General features: G+C 40.7%; 1 protein-coding gene across 3 annotated transcripts in view; it reads right to left on the reverse strand.

The window, feature by feature from the left end:
• The window catches only part of mllt3 (MLLT3 super elongation complex subunit), a 145,386-nt gene that overhangs the window by 14,688 nt on the left and 112,798 nt on the right, over positions 1-17,900 (reverse strand). For all 3 annotated transcript variants that reach the window (XM_055632765.1, XM_055632767.1, XM_055632766.1), the window contains exons 6-7: positions 8,273-8,354; positions 1,549-1,672 (exon numbers count right to left, since the gene is read on the reverse strand). In XM_055632765.1, coding sequence (XP_055488740.1) covers positions 1,549-1,672; positions 8,273-8,354 — 206 coding nt within the window. The remainder of the gene's footprint in view (positions 1-1,548; positions 1,673-8,272; positions 8,355-17,900) is intronic.

The raw sequence follows: 17,900 nt of genomic DNA on the forward strand, positions 1-17,900 counted from the left end.
TATGGAGAGAAGGCAGGTACGGGATACTGAGTTGGATGATCAGCCATGATCATATTGAATGGCGGTGCAGGCTCGAATGGCCGAATGGCCTACTCCTGCACCTAATTTCTATGTTTCTATGTTCTATGTTATGTCTTTTTCGCATCCACTCCCTCAACATTGGAGGCAATATACAAAGGCCAATTAACCTACAAACCCACAAGGGATTGAGAGGAAACTAGTGTACCCAGGGAAAACCTATGGAGTCACAGGGTGGACGTGCAAACTCCGCGCAGAGAGCACCAGAAATCAGAATCTAATCTGGGTCTCTGATATTGAGACAGCAGCTCCAACAGCTGCACCACTATGTTGCCATAATCTTTTAATAACTTAATAGCTTGCAATTAAACAACTATGAGATGTACAAATAACATGTAAATAGGATGGCTCTTTGGACATCCCAACAAGTGAACAAAAATGCTTTAATTCTCCAGTTTAGGTTCCATCACCAGTTCAGGTCTGATAACCACCGCAGATGTGTTGTCATATAAAAAAATCATTTTCATTTTTGTCTTACTTTCAATTAATGGCGAAAACAGAATTTAAATGATCACTACATGTGTAATGTGGTTATTATGAAGCAATTTCCACAAGGGGTTGCTTTCTATGCGAGCTGGAAGGCAGCAGGTAGTGTACACACATGCACAAATTAATAAGTTGGTAAACAAATAAGCTGTACATTTGTAACAAGCATTCAAATACAGGATCATGAAAATGACTAATTTTTTTAATCTAAAACAGAAAAGTAAGGATTACATCATTGCCGTGATGTTCTCCTTAATCAATACAGCTCCCTCTCTTTTACCCATACCTCTTGCCCTTAGCACCTGTACCTTGGAATATTAAGATGCCAGATCTGTCCCAGTTCTGCAGTGGCCATAACATCCCAGTCGCACATACCTATACACTCCCCGAGTTCATCCATGGGGATGCACCTTACCCATCAGACCATTTGATGGAAAGATAATTATCCCATCATCTGTTCTTGCTCCCTCCCGTGCTCCTATTTTTCCCCAATAATTGAATTTTCTGCACTGACTTTCATGCTCCCTACTGCATCAGATCCCTTCTCTCTGCCACTCTAGTTTAAACGCTCTCATGGAGCACTAGTGAACCTCCCTGCAAGGATATTGATCTCCTTTCAGTTCAGATGCAACCTCTTGTACAGGTCACCCCTTCCCCCAGAAGGGATTCCAATGGCCCCACAATCTGAGTCCCTCCATCAACTCCTTGGCCACTCATTCACCTGTCCGAACTTTCCATTCCTACCCTCACTAGTAAACTATTCTCAGGTTAGTTGAATAGGAGGAGAGTTGGGGTAAGCTGATGTGCACAAGGGGGAGCGAGAGAAAATAGGTTACACTGTGAGTGAATAGCTTTTTGAGATTATTCCAGGAGACAGCATCAATTAGACTGGATGGCCTTTGTTATCAGAAATACAGGAGCAAACAGATGAATGAAAACACAAAAATGTATTACATCTCTTAGATCTTGTCAATGCTACACTACCTGTGTCCTCTGCTTCCACAATGAGTACTCAGCGATCTCTCTACATCAGACAGGTTTCCAGTCCTATCTTCATCAGACTCATTGTCTTCAGAATGGAGATCTTCCATTATAGATCTCAATGGACCTGTTTAAGAAGATAAATGAAAGAAACCTCAATCACAGATTGAATGGGATTGTGGCAAATGGATTACAATTCAGATCTTTCCTTTCACTTTGACTTGAAGACATGCATATACACTTGCACATTTTCAAACATAGGTCAAGACTGGCATTTAACTGGAAGATACTAGTTTAAGGTGACCCAGTACTCTCTTGATTTCACTGTGCATCATCCCTGGAGATCAGCATTTAAAGATCAAGAGTAGAGACAAATGCCCCTGTCCCACTTAAGAAATCTGAACGGAAACCTCTGGAGACTTTGCGCCCCACCCACGGTTTCTGTGCGGTTCCCAGAGCTTTTTGTCAGTCTCCCAACCTGCTTCAACTACCTACAACCTCCGGGAACCGCACGTAAACCTCGGGTGGGGTGCAAAGTCTCCAGAGGTTTCCGTTCAGGTTTCCTAAGTGGGACAGTGGCATAAGGCACAGAGATAAATTGCACAGTTCCTATAAAGGGTGTTAATTCACCAAGGAGAAGGATATTGAATTATGTGAGGTAAGGGAAACTAGTACAGTAGCTATGGACACCATGAGTTTCAAAGTAAAAGGAGTACTGACACTTTTGAAAAATAAAAAAGTGGATAAGTCTCCAGGTCCTGACAGGATATTCCCTAGGACATTGAGGGAAGTTAGTGCAGAAATAGCCGGGGCTATGACAGAAATATTTCAAATGTCATTAGAAACGGGAATAGTCCCCGAGGATTGGCGTACTGCGCATGTTGTTCCATTGTTTAAAAAGGGTTCTAAAAGTAAACCTAGCAAGTTTGACTTCAGTGGTGGGCAAATTAATGGAAAAGATACTTAGAGATAATATATATATAAGCATCTGGATAAACAGGGTCTGATTAGGAACAGTCAACATGGATTTGTGCCTGGAAGGTCATGTTTGACTAATCTTCTTGAATTTTTTGAAGAGGTTACTAGGGAAATTGATGAGGGTAAAGCAGTGGATGTTGTCTATATGGACTTTAGTAAGGCCTTTGACAAGGTTCCTCATGGAAGATTGGTTAAGAAGGTTCAACAATTGGGTATAAATGCAGGAGTAGCAAGATGGATTCAACAGTGGCTGAATGGGAGACGCCAGAGGGTAATGGTGGATGGCTGTTTATCGGGTTGGAGGCAGGTGACTAGTGGGGTGCCTCAGGGATCTGTGTTGGGTCCTTTGTTGTTTGTCATATACATCAATGATCTGGATGAAGGTGTGGTAAATTGGATTAGTAAGTATGCAGATGATACCAAGATAGGGGGTGTTGTGGATAATGAAGAGGATTTCCAAAGTCTACAGAGTGATTTAGGCCATTTAGAAGAATGGGCTGAAAGATGGCAGATGGAGTTTAATGCTGATAAATGTGAGGTGCTACACCTTGGCAGGACAAATCAAAATAGGACGTACATGGTAAATGAATGAATGAATGCATGAATGAATGATGAGTGAAAACTTTATTGTCATTCAGATATACACCTAGACACAGTGCACCTTGAATGAAATTTCGTTGCATTTGACTCTCCAAAATCAGGTAATAGTAAAAAGTGCTAGGTGCGTCCATAAAAATGCCTCATGTGCATGGTTCTGTAAAATAAATATATATAAAAAGTTTTTAAAAAGTGTCGATATTTAAAAAGTTCTAGCCTCGGTTTTGTTGATTGTTCAGTAATCTTATGGCCTGGGGGATGAAGCTGTTGCAGAACCTGGTTGTCCCGCTCTTCATGCTGCGGTACTTCCTCCCAGAGTTAAGCAGTATGAACAGTCCAAATTGTGGGTGTGTGGGGGCTCTGGTAATGCCCTTAGCTCTAATCAGACAGCGCTTGTACCCCATGTCCATGATGGAAGGAAGAGAAGTCCCAATGATTTTTTCCGCTGTCCTCACCACTCTCTGAAGGCACTTCCAGTCCGCAGCTGTACAGCTGCCGCACCACGTAGAGATGCAGCTGGTCATGACCGACTCAATTGTGCTTCTGTAGAAAGTGGCGAGGATGGGAGGGTGGAGGTGTAAACTTCTCAACCTGCGGAGGAAGTACAACCGCTGCTGTGCCCGTTTTGCCAGAGATGTAATGTTTGTGGACCAGTTTAAGGTGTCCGTTATATGCACCCCCAGGAACTTGATGCTTTTCACCTGCTCCACTGCTGAGTTGTTGATGCAAAGTGGAGTGTGACTGGGCTGAATTTTCCTTCTGAAATCGACGACAATCTCCTTGGTTTTGTTCACATTTAGGAGAAGGTTGTTCCTGCTGCACCAGCTCACCAGCTGTTCCACCTCCTCTCTATATGCCTGGTCGTCGTTATTGCGGATGAGGCCCACTACTGTTGTGTCATCCGCGTATTTGATGATATGGTTAGTAGTGGACCTGGCGACACAGTCATGTGTCATCAATGTAAAGAGCAGCGGACTCAGGACACAGCCCTGAGGGGAGCCGGTGCTCAGTGTGATGACCGAGGAGGTGTTCTTCCCCACCCGCACAGACTGGGGTCTTTCAGAAAGGAAATCCAGGATCCAGTTGCATAGTCTGGTATTGAATCCTAAGGGTGCCAGTTTGCTCACCAGATGCTGGGGGATTATCGTGTTAAATGCTGAGCTGAAATCAACAGACAGCATCCGCACGTGTGTGTTCCTCTCCTCCAGGTGTTGTAGGCTCAGGTGGACTGCAGAGGAGATAGCATCCTCTGTGGAGCGGTTCGGGCGATATGCAAACTGGAATGGGTCAAACCTGGAGGGGAGTTTAGAGACCATGTGCTATGGTAATGGTAGGGAATTGGTAGGGAATTGAAGAATGCAGTGGAACAGAGGGATCTGGGAATAACCGTGCATAGTTCCTTGAAGGAGGAATCTCATATAGAAAGCTTTTGGTATGCTAGCCTTTATAAATCAGAGCATTGAGTATAGAAGCTGGGATGTAATGTTAAAATTGTACAAGGCATTGGTGAGACCAAATCTGGAGTATGGTGTACAATTTTGGTTGCCCAATTATAGGAAGGATGTCAACAAAATAGAGAGAGTACAGAGAAGATTTGCTAGAATGTTGCCTGGGTTTCAACAACTAAGTGACAGAGAAAGGTTGAATAAGTTAGGTCTTTATTCTCTGGAGCGCAGAAGGTTAAGGGGGGACTTGATAGAGGTCTTTAAAATGATGAGAGGGATAGACAGAGTTGATGTGGGCAAGCTTTTCCCTTTGAGAATAGGGAAGATTCAAACCAGAGGACATGACTTCAGAATTAAGGGACAGAAGTTTAGGGGTAACATGAGGGGGAACTTCTTTACTCAGAGAGTGGTAGCGGTGTGGAATGAGCTTCCAGTGGAAGTGGTGGAGGCAGGTTCGTTGGTATCATTTAAAAATAAATTGGATAGGCATATGGATGAGAAGGGAATGGAGGGTTATGGTATGAGTGCAGGCAGGTGGGACTAAGGGAAAATAATTGTTCAGCACGGACTTGTAGGGCCGAGTTGGCCTGTTTCCGTGCTGTAATTGTTATATGGTTATATGGTTAATTCAGCACCAAGAGTATGTGGATCGGTTTTCAAGGCTTTGCACAACACTTGGCAATACATTATCAGGGAAGCTGAGAGATTGGGAAAAAAAATTGAAGCTAATGTAGTTTTTTGTGCACTACATTAATCACTTAGTCACAAATCATGAACAGCTATTTATACCAGTTGTTCCTTCCAGATCAAACTTTAAAGCTCAGCAATTAACCTCGAGGCAAGCTTAGGTAAAGGTTAGGGTCCATGACATAATTATAGGTCATGTCACATGCATTTTGTGTAACAAGAATCCATCATTAATTCCAGTGCCAAAAGGTAAATTGTTTGGCTTCTTTCCTAATTAGCCAACAGTAGCAGTTGATGATTGGCAGGTCAGGGCAGGTCAGATTTGTAATGCAGAGCCATATAATGGCATGCATAATAAACTCAATTTGGCTATGAGACAACATACAGAACAGAATACAAATAAGAACTGAAATCAACATTGAAAGCTTCATAGCTGGTCTCATTTTGAATTAGATTTACTACATATTTTAAAAATATGTGAAAAATTAGACATCTAGGTCTATGAAAGAGTTTCTAGGTCTATGAGAGAGTTAGATAGAGCTCTAGGGGCTAGTGGAATCAAGGGATATGGGGAGAAGGCAAGCACGGGTTATTGATTGGGGACGATCAGCAATGATCACAATGAATGGCGGTGCTGGCTCGAAGGGCCAAATGGCCTCCTCCTGCACCTATTTTCTAGGTCTAGACCACATGTAGAATTTCAGCACAAATTTGAAGAGATAGACAAGAGTCATTCCATTAGAGGACATGGACGTTCTAAATACGGAGGGGGAAAACCCTCATACAAGGGAAAGGACTATCACCCAAGGGGGCCACATCGAAGCCAATGGTGCTCTATACAAAACAAATGTGCTAACACCTATGTATTAACAAGCAACACAGAATGTATAGACCAACCTTTTCCGCTGTTTTGTATTGTTTTTATGAATGATGGTTGCTTTTGAAATAAATATCCATCCTCTTACCAGCCACCACCACCACAGCATATTATTTTAGTTTAATGCATCTTGTAACGTTCAAAATGCATAAATTGCATTTAATGAATTTGTAATTTCTTTTCATTCAAGCTGGTAAGAAATAAACCATGACAAGAACTACTAAGAAGGCTGTGGATGTAAACCCAATCTGGAGGTTTCTACACCAACCTACATGGTGTGCTAAACAACATTGTTACGCCCCAGTTTTCTGAGAGACACAACTTCTGACAGCCTGGTAAATATTCATCACTCAACCAAAACATATTGCTTGTAGACAAAAACTCAGCTGCTGAGTTTCTCCAGTCTACCTTTGATTGTTCCAGCATCTGCATTTCTTTCTTAAATGAAACATATTGCTTGGTCATTCCTCAGTGCTGGTGAAACTTACAAACATCATATTGACAATTCATGTAATGGTAAAGCAGTGAAGTTTATCATTTGCAGCACTGACTGTTTCTGCACTTGGAAAGAGTTCATGACCACTTCATTTCCCCCCAATAATTGCATTTCTAGTAAATTGCAATAACCTTTTGAAGATTCCTCTGGAATCTGATTCCAGCACTTTCAGGAAACCCATCTCACGCCATTCTTGTCTGAGTGGGAAAACATTTTCTTAATTTCCGCTTTAGTGCCTTTGTTAATCTTTTTATTTGAATCTCTTTGAAAACATGAACGTTGGTTCCCAAGCCATTGGCTAGAGAAAGCGTATTTCCCTGACTGATCCATCAAAAACCCATAATTGTGAATACCATTTGTTCTCTGCCTTTACTGTACTTCTCCTACGCCAAAAACAAACCACCTTCTTAACTGTGTGGAACATCTTTCGTTGCTGGTATAATCCTGGTTACAACTCTCATTCTGGGATCATGACATCTGGCAAAGGTGCAGAAATGCACCAGCAGCTACAGGGTTTTTACTAACTTGTAAAGGTCAGGATAACTGTTTGAAGATTATGCTTGAGGAGCAAGTCGACCATTTGAGGATAAATAAACAAGTCAGTATTAAGGCGAAAATGACTGGCACAAGAATTATTGGGTACATCCACAAAAACACAATGAGAAAAATAGTTAAATTGCAGTTGGGAATGATTTGAATCTGAGGGAAGGGAAGGGAAACTGAAGCCAAAAATAGTATGGAAGATATCCAACGGATTGGCATGTATAATACAAAGGCACATTAGAGCACAACCCAGAGTAAGATGGAAATACTAAAGCAGAGAAGACAAGGCAGACTTCAGGCACTGGAAACAAGATGCTTGAAGTGGAGACTTTTATAGTAAAAGGATCAACAAACTGGCACTAAAATACAATGGGAAGCGAGAGGGAGGGAGGGAGCAAAGGAAGCACGATGAACTAGTGTGAATGGACATCTATAATGCGAAACAGTTGAAGCCGACATTAAGCCTTGCCTCCTCTTCCTAAACACATTTAAATCTCTGCATGATATCACAATTTAAAGCAACAAGCATCAGGGAAAACAAACATTAGCAAAGGGTTGCCGAACAGCATGCCCCAAAGGAACTATTTTGGTTTCTGGACTTTGAATAATTAAAAGCCAAATTGGCAGTAGAATACGATACAAATAGGAGTTAAATTAATTGTGTACGCTGAAAGAATGTTAGCCAAAATGAAACATGGCAATTACTGCACACAAGGAGAGAGAGTAATAAACCAACATAATACGGTGAACACAAAGATATCACCAAAAAGGGCAGCAGAAATTTTAGTAGGTTCAACAAAATCAAGTATTACAGAACAATTACAAATAGGCAGAACACACAAAACACAATAGGATCCAGACAAAGATACACTGGCAAAATGTAATATACTGATCTGCTGGCAGAAGCTAGGGAACCAATGAAGAGATCCACAAGCCTGACATTTTGCATTGGAGGCCAGATTACGAGAGTGGGGGAGGGGAAAACCTTGAGGTAGCTGATATCCTATCCTTGTAAAGAAGTTAATCAATGATAAAAAGAGGTATTTAGATAGAAAATGTCAACAGATTTAAAAGAAATCAATGGATGCCACTTCAAATCTTTACCTTGTCTATTGTTTTGAGATGGTGTAAAACTTGAACTGGAATTTGAACTGGAACTAGAACCAGCAGGACTTGGCTGTTGAGACTTCAAAGAAAAACACAAGAGGAAAACAGTCAGTATTGTTGCAGTAGCTGACCAAATGCACAATCACAAGCTAACTACAAGAGCAATCTGAAAAAATATTTGATTTTTTATTGCATTATATAGAATATTTATATATATATAGAATAATAGAATAGTTTCTTTATTGTCATTGTAACATGAACCATGTACAACAAAATTTAAAAATGTCAACCAGTCAGTGCACCATTCAAACATTTCTAAAAGCTAACGATACATACAAGGTAAAATATTAAAAAAAGATAAACAACTAAAATAAATATCATGAAAATAGCACGCATAAACACCCAACCCTTCATCCTTCTGTCGATTTCACAGTGTACCACAGTCCCTTAGTATGTATCGCCCCTGCATTCCTTGGCGGCTACATTTAGTGCCTTTATAGCAGTGGGGTAAAAACAGTTTTTAAGTCTGTTTGTCCATGTCCTTGTAGATCTGTACCGTCTGCCTGACGGCAACAGTTCAAACAGGGAGTGTCCGGGGTGGGAAATGTCCTTTATAATACTCTGGGATTTTTTGATGCAGCGGGAACTGTGTAAGTCCTCCAAGGTAAGGAGATGGCAGCCGACAATCCTCTGGGCGTTGTCAATGGCCCTCTGGAGCGCTTTCCTCTGAGCCGCTGTGCAGCTGGTGTACCACACGCATACACAGTATGTTAGGATGCTCTCAATGGAGCACCGATAAAAGGACAGCAGCAGTCTCTGAGTGATGTTATTCTTCCTGAGCACCCTCTGAGGAAGTCTCTGCTGGACCTTTTTCAGCAGCGCAGAGGTGTTCACGCTCCACGTCAGGTCCTCCTCAATATGGATTCCCAGGAAGCGGAAATCCGCCACCCTCTCCACACAGTCCCCTCTGATAGTCAATGGTACCATGTCCGTTTTATTCTTCCTGAAGTCTATTATTATTTCCTTTGTCTTTAAGGTGTTGAGGAGCAGGTTATTTTCTCCACACCACACTGTCAGCTGCTCCACCTCATCCCGGTAGGCGTACTCGTCCCCCCCGGAGATGAGTCCCACCACCGTAGTGTTATCCGCAAATTTGACAATGGTGTTGCTGTGGTGGGCGGGGGTGCAGTCATGTGTGTAGATGGTGTAGAGCAGGGGGCTCAGCACGCAGCCCTGTGGAGAGCCGGTACTGAGGCTGAGGGCCGTGGATGTGTGATGGCCCACTCTGACTCTCTGGCTGCGACCCGACAGGAAGCTATTTATCCACATGCAGGTGGAGTGTGGAAGTCCCAAGTACCCCAGTTTGTCCACCAGTTTGTGGGGAAGGACGGTATTAAAAGCAGAGCTGTAGTCCACAAAGAGCATCTTCACGTAGCTCCCCCGCTGCTCCAGGTGGGACAGTGCAGCATAGAGAGCTGTGGCTACAGCGTCCTCTGTAGATCTATTCGCTCTGTACGCAAACTGGTGGGGGTCAAAGCTTCGGGGCAGGAGTGATGTGATATGACCCCGGACCAGTTTTTCAAAACACTTCATCACCACTGGTGTGAGTGCGACTGGCCGGTAATCATTGAGGCTGGAAATGTTGGTTTTTTGGGCAAGGGGACTATGGTGGAGGACTTCAGACAGGGTGGAACAGTGGACTGGGCCAGAGACTGGTTGAAAATCTTCGTACAGACTCCAGCCAGCTGGTCTGCGCAGTCCTTCAGCACGCGTCCAGAGACGCCGTCGGGTCCAGTAGCCTTCCTTGGATTGATGGCCCGCAGCGTGCGCCTCACCTCATGCTCCTCTATCTTGAGGGTTAGGCTGCTGTGGACCTTGTGGTGTGATGTGGCTGTCTCGGGTGGCTCCACTTCAAAGCGAGCAAAGAAGTGGTTCAGCTCCTCTGCCAACGAGGCGTCACCTTCAACAGCTCCAAGGTTGGTCTTGTAGTTGGTGAGATACTGGATCCCCTGCCACACCTGCCTGCTGTTATTACTGTCCAGGTGGTCCTCTATCTTCCTCCTGCAGTCTGATTTGGCCTCTCTGATGCCTCTCTTCAGGTTAGCTCGGGCCGTGCTGTATAAAGCCCTATCGCCAGACCTAAAAGCGGTGTTCCTCTCTTTTAACAGCCGCTGGACCTCCCTGGTCATCCAGGGCTTCTGGTTGGGGTAGATATAGGGGTAGGAAAATATAACCAAAATAAAATTAACAGTTAACATCAATTCAATTCTAAAACTAAAATATGGAACCACAAGGATGTTTCAAGCTACAGAGCACAATTAAAACCAAATAGTTTACACAAATTTCTATTTATAACAGAAATAATTGGAACACAGCAACTTTACCATGTGGTAATGAGTAATATTTGAATTTGATAAATATTATTTTAACTTGAAATAATAACCTATTTTTCAGATATATGTAGCATTTCTTGTTTTCAGATTTTTTCCCCCTACTGTCAAATGCTGATTTTCCTTTTTGGTTTTTCTAAAGTTCTCTCTAGCACTTAGTAACAGTTATCAAAACCCTGAAATTAAAGTGACTGACATTGAACCAGTTATGTAGCAGGACATCAACAGAACAATAGACGACACAACCCTGGAAGGTGCAGACCACTTCCACATTAGGAAGCTACCCCTTCATGCAGACAGACAAAATGAGATTCACCCTCTAACAAAGGGGAAGAAGCTGTTCCCGAGACTGGTGATACGCGCTTTATAGCTTCTATAACTTCGGCCTGATGGGTGTGGAGAGAAGGAATGACCTGGGTTGGACAAGTCCTTGTATGTGTTGGCTGCTTTTCTACAGCAGTGTGAAGTATACATGGAGTCAATGGAGGGGAGTCTGCTTTTGGGGCCAGCCTTGATCCTAAGGGACGTTCTATGGTTGTGGCTCCAAGCCAAGCTCACAGAATGCTTAGTCAGGACTGGCTCAGTAAACAGCTGTTACCGACTGTGCAACTAGAACTCATAGCCAGTTCCTAATCAGCAAGGGTTAGTGCAGTGCAGTGCAGTACTTTCCCATAAAAGACTGGTCCTAGAAGTTCAGCAACAGTGTGTTAAAACTCAGCCCCAGATTTACTTGACAAATTCTGTAATGTTTACTGCAAATATTTAAAAACATTCATCACTATAAATAAAGATTGAAACAGAATTAAACATGAGAAAATATTAAAGATAATTAAATGCATTTAAATGTAATTGATATGAATTAAGTGCAGGAGTAGGCCAATCAGTTTCTTAAGGTATAAATAATCATGTGTGCACCAATTGTACCCAGTCACTTTGCCAATCAGTCACCTACTAGCGTTCACATTAAAACATTCAGACTCTGCTTCCACCAAACCAGGGAGCAAGTGAGAATTCTAAATACACACAATCTTTTGAAAGACGGGTTGGACCTCACCTGCCTTAAATGGTGACTGCTGGCAAAACTCCTCAACATCTCTATGTCTCAATCAAGTCCCTACTCATTCTTATGAACCCCAGCAGATGACCCTAACCTGTCCAACTTTTCCTATCCAGGTCCATAATTCCCTGAAAGTGGCAACACTAGTAGATCGGTAAAGGTGGTGTATGGTTGCTTTCATCAGTTCACTATAAGAGGGAGGAAGTCATGCTTCAGCTTTGTAGAGCTTTTGTTAGGCTGCATTTGCAGTATTGTGTGCAGTTTTGGACCCCCATTACAGGAAGGATAGAGGCTTTGGAGAGGGTGCAGAAGAGGTTTACCAGAATGTTGTCCGGGTAAGTAGGATTAGCTATAAGGAGAGGATGGACAAATTTGGCTTATTTTCTCTCGGGCGCAGCGGTTGAGGAGAGGCCCAATAGAATTATATAAAATTATGAGGGGTATAGATAGGATAGGCTGTTACAACAACTTTTCCCAGGGAGGTAATATTATGGACTCGAGGACATAGTTTTAAGGTGAGACGGGCAACATTTAAAAAATGATGTATGTGGCAAGCTTTTTTTTAATCTTATTTTTTCCCAGAGGGGTCTTGGAGCATGTTGGTGGTGGAGGAGGTTGATACGATAGCGTCATTTAACAGGAGTTTAGATAGGCACATGGATATACAGTGAATGGAAGAACATTGATCATGTGCAGGCAGAGGAGATTAATTTAACTTGGTATTATGTTGAGTACAGACATAATGGACTGAACGGTGCTGTACAGTCTTGGTTTCTTGGTCCTCCAAAATATTCCAAATGGAATTTAAACTGGAGGTTTTATGTCCTAACAGGAACACCTAACCATTCCAGGTAATCGTAAACCTTTTCTGAATTACTTCCAATGGATAATATATTTTCTTAAATAAGATCAATACAGAACATAGTACTCAAAATATCACCAGTAATCTATATAAACAAAGCATAACCTCCCTACTTCTGTATTTCATTTTCTCACCAGTAGACAATGACATATTAGGTTTCCATTTTTTTTGTTTAACAGTACCTGAATATTAGTGTTTTCCAATGTCTTATCAGTTAGCCTCAATTTTTTCCGTTAAAATAGACAATTTACGGGAGAAAATTGTATTAGATGGATTAAACTACTTTACGATAGACCTACGGCAAGAATATTAACTAACAATACGCTATCTCCAAAATTTTACTTATCAAGGGGTAATAGGCAAGGGTGTGCCTTATCACCATTGCTATTTGCCCTTATGATAGAACCGCTGGCCGAAAGGATTAGAAATCACCCGAATATTCACGGATATAACACTAAGGACTCAAAGAATAAAATTTCATTATATGCCGATGATATCCTTTTATATATTACTAATACACAAACGAGTATACCCACCTTATTAACACTAATTGAGGAATTCGGCTCTTTTTCAGGATATAGAATAAATTGGAATAAAAGCGAAATTATGTCTTTAAAACCCACAGGATTCGAGGCACTTACTAAAATTCCCCTTCAAAATTGCAACAGAAAAATTCAAGTATCTGGGTATTCAAATTACGAGAAGACACAAATCATTATTTAGTGCCAATTTTATACCACTATTAAATAAACTGAATGATACGATTAAATTTTGGAAAACGCTTCCGCTCTCATTGATAGGTAGAATTAACGCTATAAAAATGACTTTTCTTACCACAATTAATATATTTGTTTCAAGCGATCCCAATATATATTCCAAAATATTTTTTCAAAAAACTAGATTCTACTATCACTAATTTTATATGGGACTACAGAACACATAGAATTCAACAAAAGCATTTGTGCAAATCTAAAGAAGTTGGGGGTTTATCATTACCTAACTTTATGTATTACTACTGGGCAGTGCATATTAAGAACATAATGTACTGGCTGGATAGTTCCACTCAGCAGTTGGAGTGGATAAGAATGGAGAAAGAGGAGTGCTATCCGCACGATATAGGAACGATCCTGCTCTCACCGATAAAATTGAATAGTATAATATATAAGAAGAACCCAATTATTCACAATATAATAAGAATTTGGAAACAAATAAAAGTATCCTTGAAATTAAATAATTTATCAGTACTAACCCCACTATTGAACAACCCCACATTCAAACCTTCTCTCATCGACAACACATATCAACAATGGGATAGACTGGGGATTAGGAAAGTAGGGGATATGTATGAAGTGGGCAAACTGTTATCATTTCAACAATTAAAATTAAAATTTAAATTGAAGGATAATCAATATTTTAAATATATACAGGTATGTGACTTTATGAAGAAATATACACATAGATTTCAAACTATATTTTTAGACCCTTTAGAAGAAGCAATGAATATTAAGGCTGATTCACAAAGATTAATATCATACTTTTATAATAATATATTAAATAGAGAATCACCCTCAACAGAAGCACTAAGGGAAGATTGGGAACATTAGCTAATGATAAAGATCTCGAAGGATAGATGGGAAAAGTATTTGATGAATACACATAACTGTTCTATTAATGCAAGACATAATTTAATTCAATTCAAATTATTACATATTATTCAAAAACGAGGTTGAATAAATTTTATCCAAACGTCTCTCCCAGATTCGATAAATGTTTGTTTCAAAACGCTAATATAACACATTCATTTGTAGGATGTACAAAGTTGAATAAATTTTGGAGTGATATATTTGATATATTTACAAAGCTTTTCAAGTCAAGAATAGAACCCAAAACGGAATGGATTATATTTGGAATAATAGGAGAAGATACCAATTTAAATAAAGATCAAAATGTTTTTTTAAATTATGGGTTAATAATTGGAAAGAAATTGATACTTAAATTTTGGAAAAATACAACCATACCAACTGTTAAAATGTGGATTAGGAATATGATGGACATAGCACGCCTTGAAGAAATGAGACTCCGACTAATAGATAAATATGACCAATTCTTAAGGAGTTGGTCTCCTTTCATCGACTTTTTGGAATCATGTGATGCAACAGTACTGTAAAGATTGCTGATTTCAGTTCATGACGCGGATAGATCTACATCTCCGAATACAGATTTGAAAAATTCTCTTTTAAGGGGCCTTCTCTTTTATTTTTACTTTCCACTTTCTCTCTTTCTTTTTTATTTTTTATATACACACTTCACGTTTTTCTACTCTCTACCATCTATTTTTCTACTTTTTCCTCTTTCTATTGTTTTCTTTTTCTTGTCTTGCTTACTTCCTTCTCATAACATAAAACTAGAGGTTGTACATAGAATGGATTACGGTATTACATAGTTGGCACCTAAAATTAGGTTCCACTGTATTGTTTTGTACTGTATTAACTTCTAATAAAATAAAAAAAAAAAAAAAAAAGAAATTAAAAAAAAGTCAATTAAAAATTATTTTGCATTGGTGCACAGTAGCACAGCGTAGTGACCTTAGTTCAATCCTCATCTCCAGTGCTGGAATTTGCATGTCATCTTGTAGATTTCCCCACAGATGCTCGTGTTTCTTCTTGCATCTCAAAAGGTGCGTAGGTGTGTAGGATGATTTCCCAGCTGTTGGAAATCTGTGGAAAGTTGCTGTTTCTCTGCTGAGGAGTGTTTGAGCAAGGATAGAACAGCATGGATGAGACTGCAGGAATTTCAGGATTTCTGCATTTGAAAGTGCAGCGATCAGCAGTGAATAAATTGGCAATCTGGTCCTTCCTACAAAACAAAAGATGCTCCTCGCTGTATGGTCTTTATATCAGAGCAGCACATCATTTGTTCAAACGGTCAAATTACATGTCAAAGCTTCTGATCCACAAGGCACTGAATAAACATAATATTTATAAAGGTCTTCATTTAAAGAAATTAAAAAATTATGAATTTAGGACAACTTTTTGTTCTCCTACCCTTGATAGAAGTGTTCTGACCCTGGTCTGTGTATCACTAAATCTAGTCTCACTAATATTTCATTATTGCCTCCAGTGCCAAGTAATTCCCACTAGTTTCATGTCACCATTCATACAGAAAACAGAACAGTTAAGTGATCTCCGCACCTAGATGTTGCAAGTTATTTCATGGATAAATTAACTACAGTAAAAATTGAACTTTAGTGTCACTTAATCCAAGCCGTGTAAAACGCTTACATGCGAGTGTCTTGGAAGGTCCCAATAGTTACCTCTGGTCATAAATCCAGTAATTGTACTATCCTAATGAGCAGAATGATTTATAGCCCGTTGTGACAAGAAGTCTGCAAGTTTATAGGAAATGTGGGGAAGCAGGCTAGGGTAGGTGGATGGAGTGCAATTGGTGGAAAGGAAGATAAATGACTGAACAAAGAAAGGTAAAGACACCAGCTGTTTTTGGAAGAGTTGTATTGGAAGCACGCATTGGAGTATTTACAAATGAGGATAGGGAGGTGGAGAAGCAAAGAGTTTTGGGAGGCAATTAGTCTTTAGGTGTAACCAGGTTTGGAGTCAACAGGGGAAATCATCGTTGGCAACTATAGGATCTTAAGATCAAAATCAAACAAGAACAACCAATTGAAATGGACAATGACGAGTCAGTAGGAGGGCAAGTGATATGTTGAAGGCTGTGGTAGTTAAATGCCCATGTTCATAGTCACTTATCAGCTGTTTGTGCAGAGTGAGGGGTAGAGATGAGATTCAAATAATGATGGGCATGGAAATATGGGATGGAATAATCAAGGGTTTAGAAGGCAAGCTTGGTTAAAATTGGGAGGAGGTTTAATTAACAGACTCAACTATTTTCTTCTGAAGACGAGGATAGATTCAAAATAAAAGGCATCCGATTGGATATGGAGTGGGGTAAACAGTTTCCTTTCATAACACTGGTCGGTATTGTAAAGTGTGGTGGCAAACAGATGAATGGAAATGGAAGAATGGAGGAAGAGATGTTCATGGGAACATACTCCGATCCCATGGACAATATAACATCAAAGAATAGAATGAAAGGAGAGCTACAGATTAATTCCTCAGGGGACTAGATTTGCAGAGTAAACGGCAGAGTACTGGAGAGCGTTGTAGAACAGAGAGAGCTCAGGGTAGAGGTGCAGTGTTCCCTGAAAGTGGTGATTCAGGTGGACAGCGAGGTGAAGAATGCATTTGGCACAGTTGCCCTCATTGGGAAGGATATGGAGTAAAAAGGTTGGTACAGCTGTAGCATCGGTGAAACCACGCTTGGAATACTGTGCATAGTTATGCTTCTCCAGCCATAGGAAAGCCTCAACAACTTCTCTTTTGACAAGTTCCAAGTTTAAGGTATAGTCATGGCCACTCGCATGGGCCCCAGCTTTTCTGTCAGTAATGAACGGTCTTCGTTTCTAGTGAACACTGGCCCTACCCCTCAGCTCTTTCATTACCACACCGCCAACTGTATCGGGGCTGCCTCCTGCATTCATGCAGATCTTGGGGATTTTATTAACTTCACCAAAAACGTCTAAACTGCCTTCAAATTCACCTTGACCATCTCTGATAAGACTCTCCCATTCTTGATGTCTCTCTCTCTCTCCATCATCTGAGACACACTATTGACTGACATCTACGATAAACTTATCAACCAGTTACACTTCCTCCTGTAAAGACGCTATAACCTACTTTCAATTTCTCCGTCTCCACCACGTTGCGTCCTCTTTGGTCATAGATGGATACTTCATAAGCACCTTCTGTGTCCTGTAGTTCTGCTCTTGCTCGCCCTCCTCCCAAACATAAAAAAGGATAAAGTTCTCTTGGTCTTCACCTTTCACCCCACCAACCTGCTTCCAACACAGCAGTTGGGCCAAAGGGCCATTTCTACGCTGTACATCATTATGAATCCATGACATAATTAGGGCAAAGGGATCCTGACGAGTGGCCGGAGTGAAAGTGGTAAAAAGCAGGAGAGGTAGTTGAAGAATGGTTAAACTTTGGGAACAGAGCACCATGAGAATTGAAGGGAAAGAAATAGTAAACACAGACAGAATGTTAAAAACCAGCAGACTGATATTGCCATGCAGATATCATGATGGGTAAGACAACTGCACAACTGATACGCTCACATTTTCACCTCTTGGCACCTGAATTATTAGGAATAACTGAAGACAAGTGAAAATCTGGTTGAAGCTGGATATTCAATGATCCAAAATCTTTACTGGCAAATTAAAACTGTTATTGTCCGAACACA

The sequence above is a fragment of the Leucoraja erinacea genome, chromosome 3 (assembly GCF_028641065.1).
Source record: "Leucoraja erinacea ecotype New England chromosome 3, Leri_hhj_1, whole genome shotgun sequence".
Lineage (NCBI taxonomy): Eukaryota > Metazoa > Chordata > Chondrichthyes > Rajiformes > Rajidae > Leucoraja > Leucoraja erinaceus.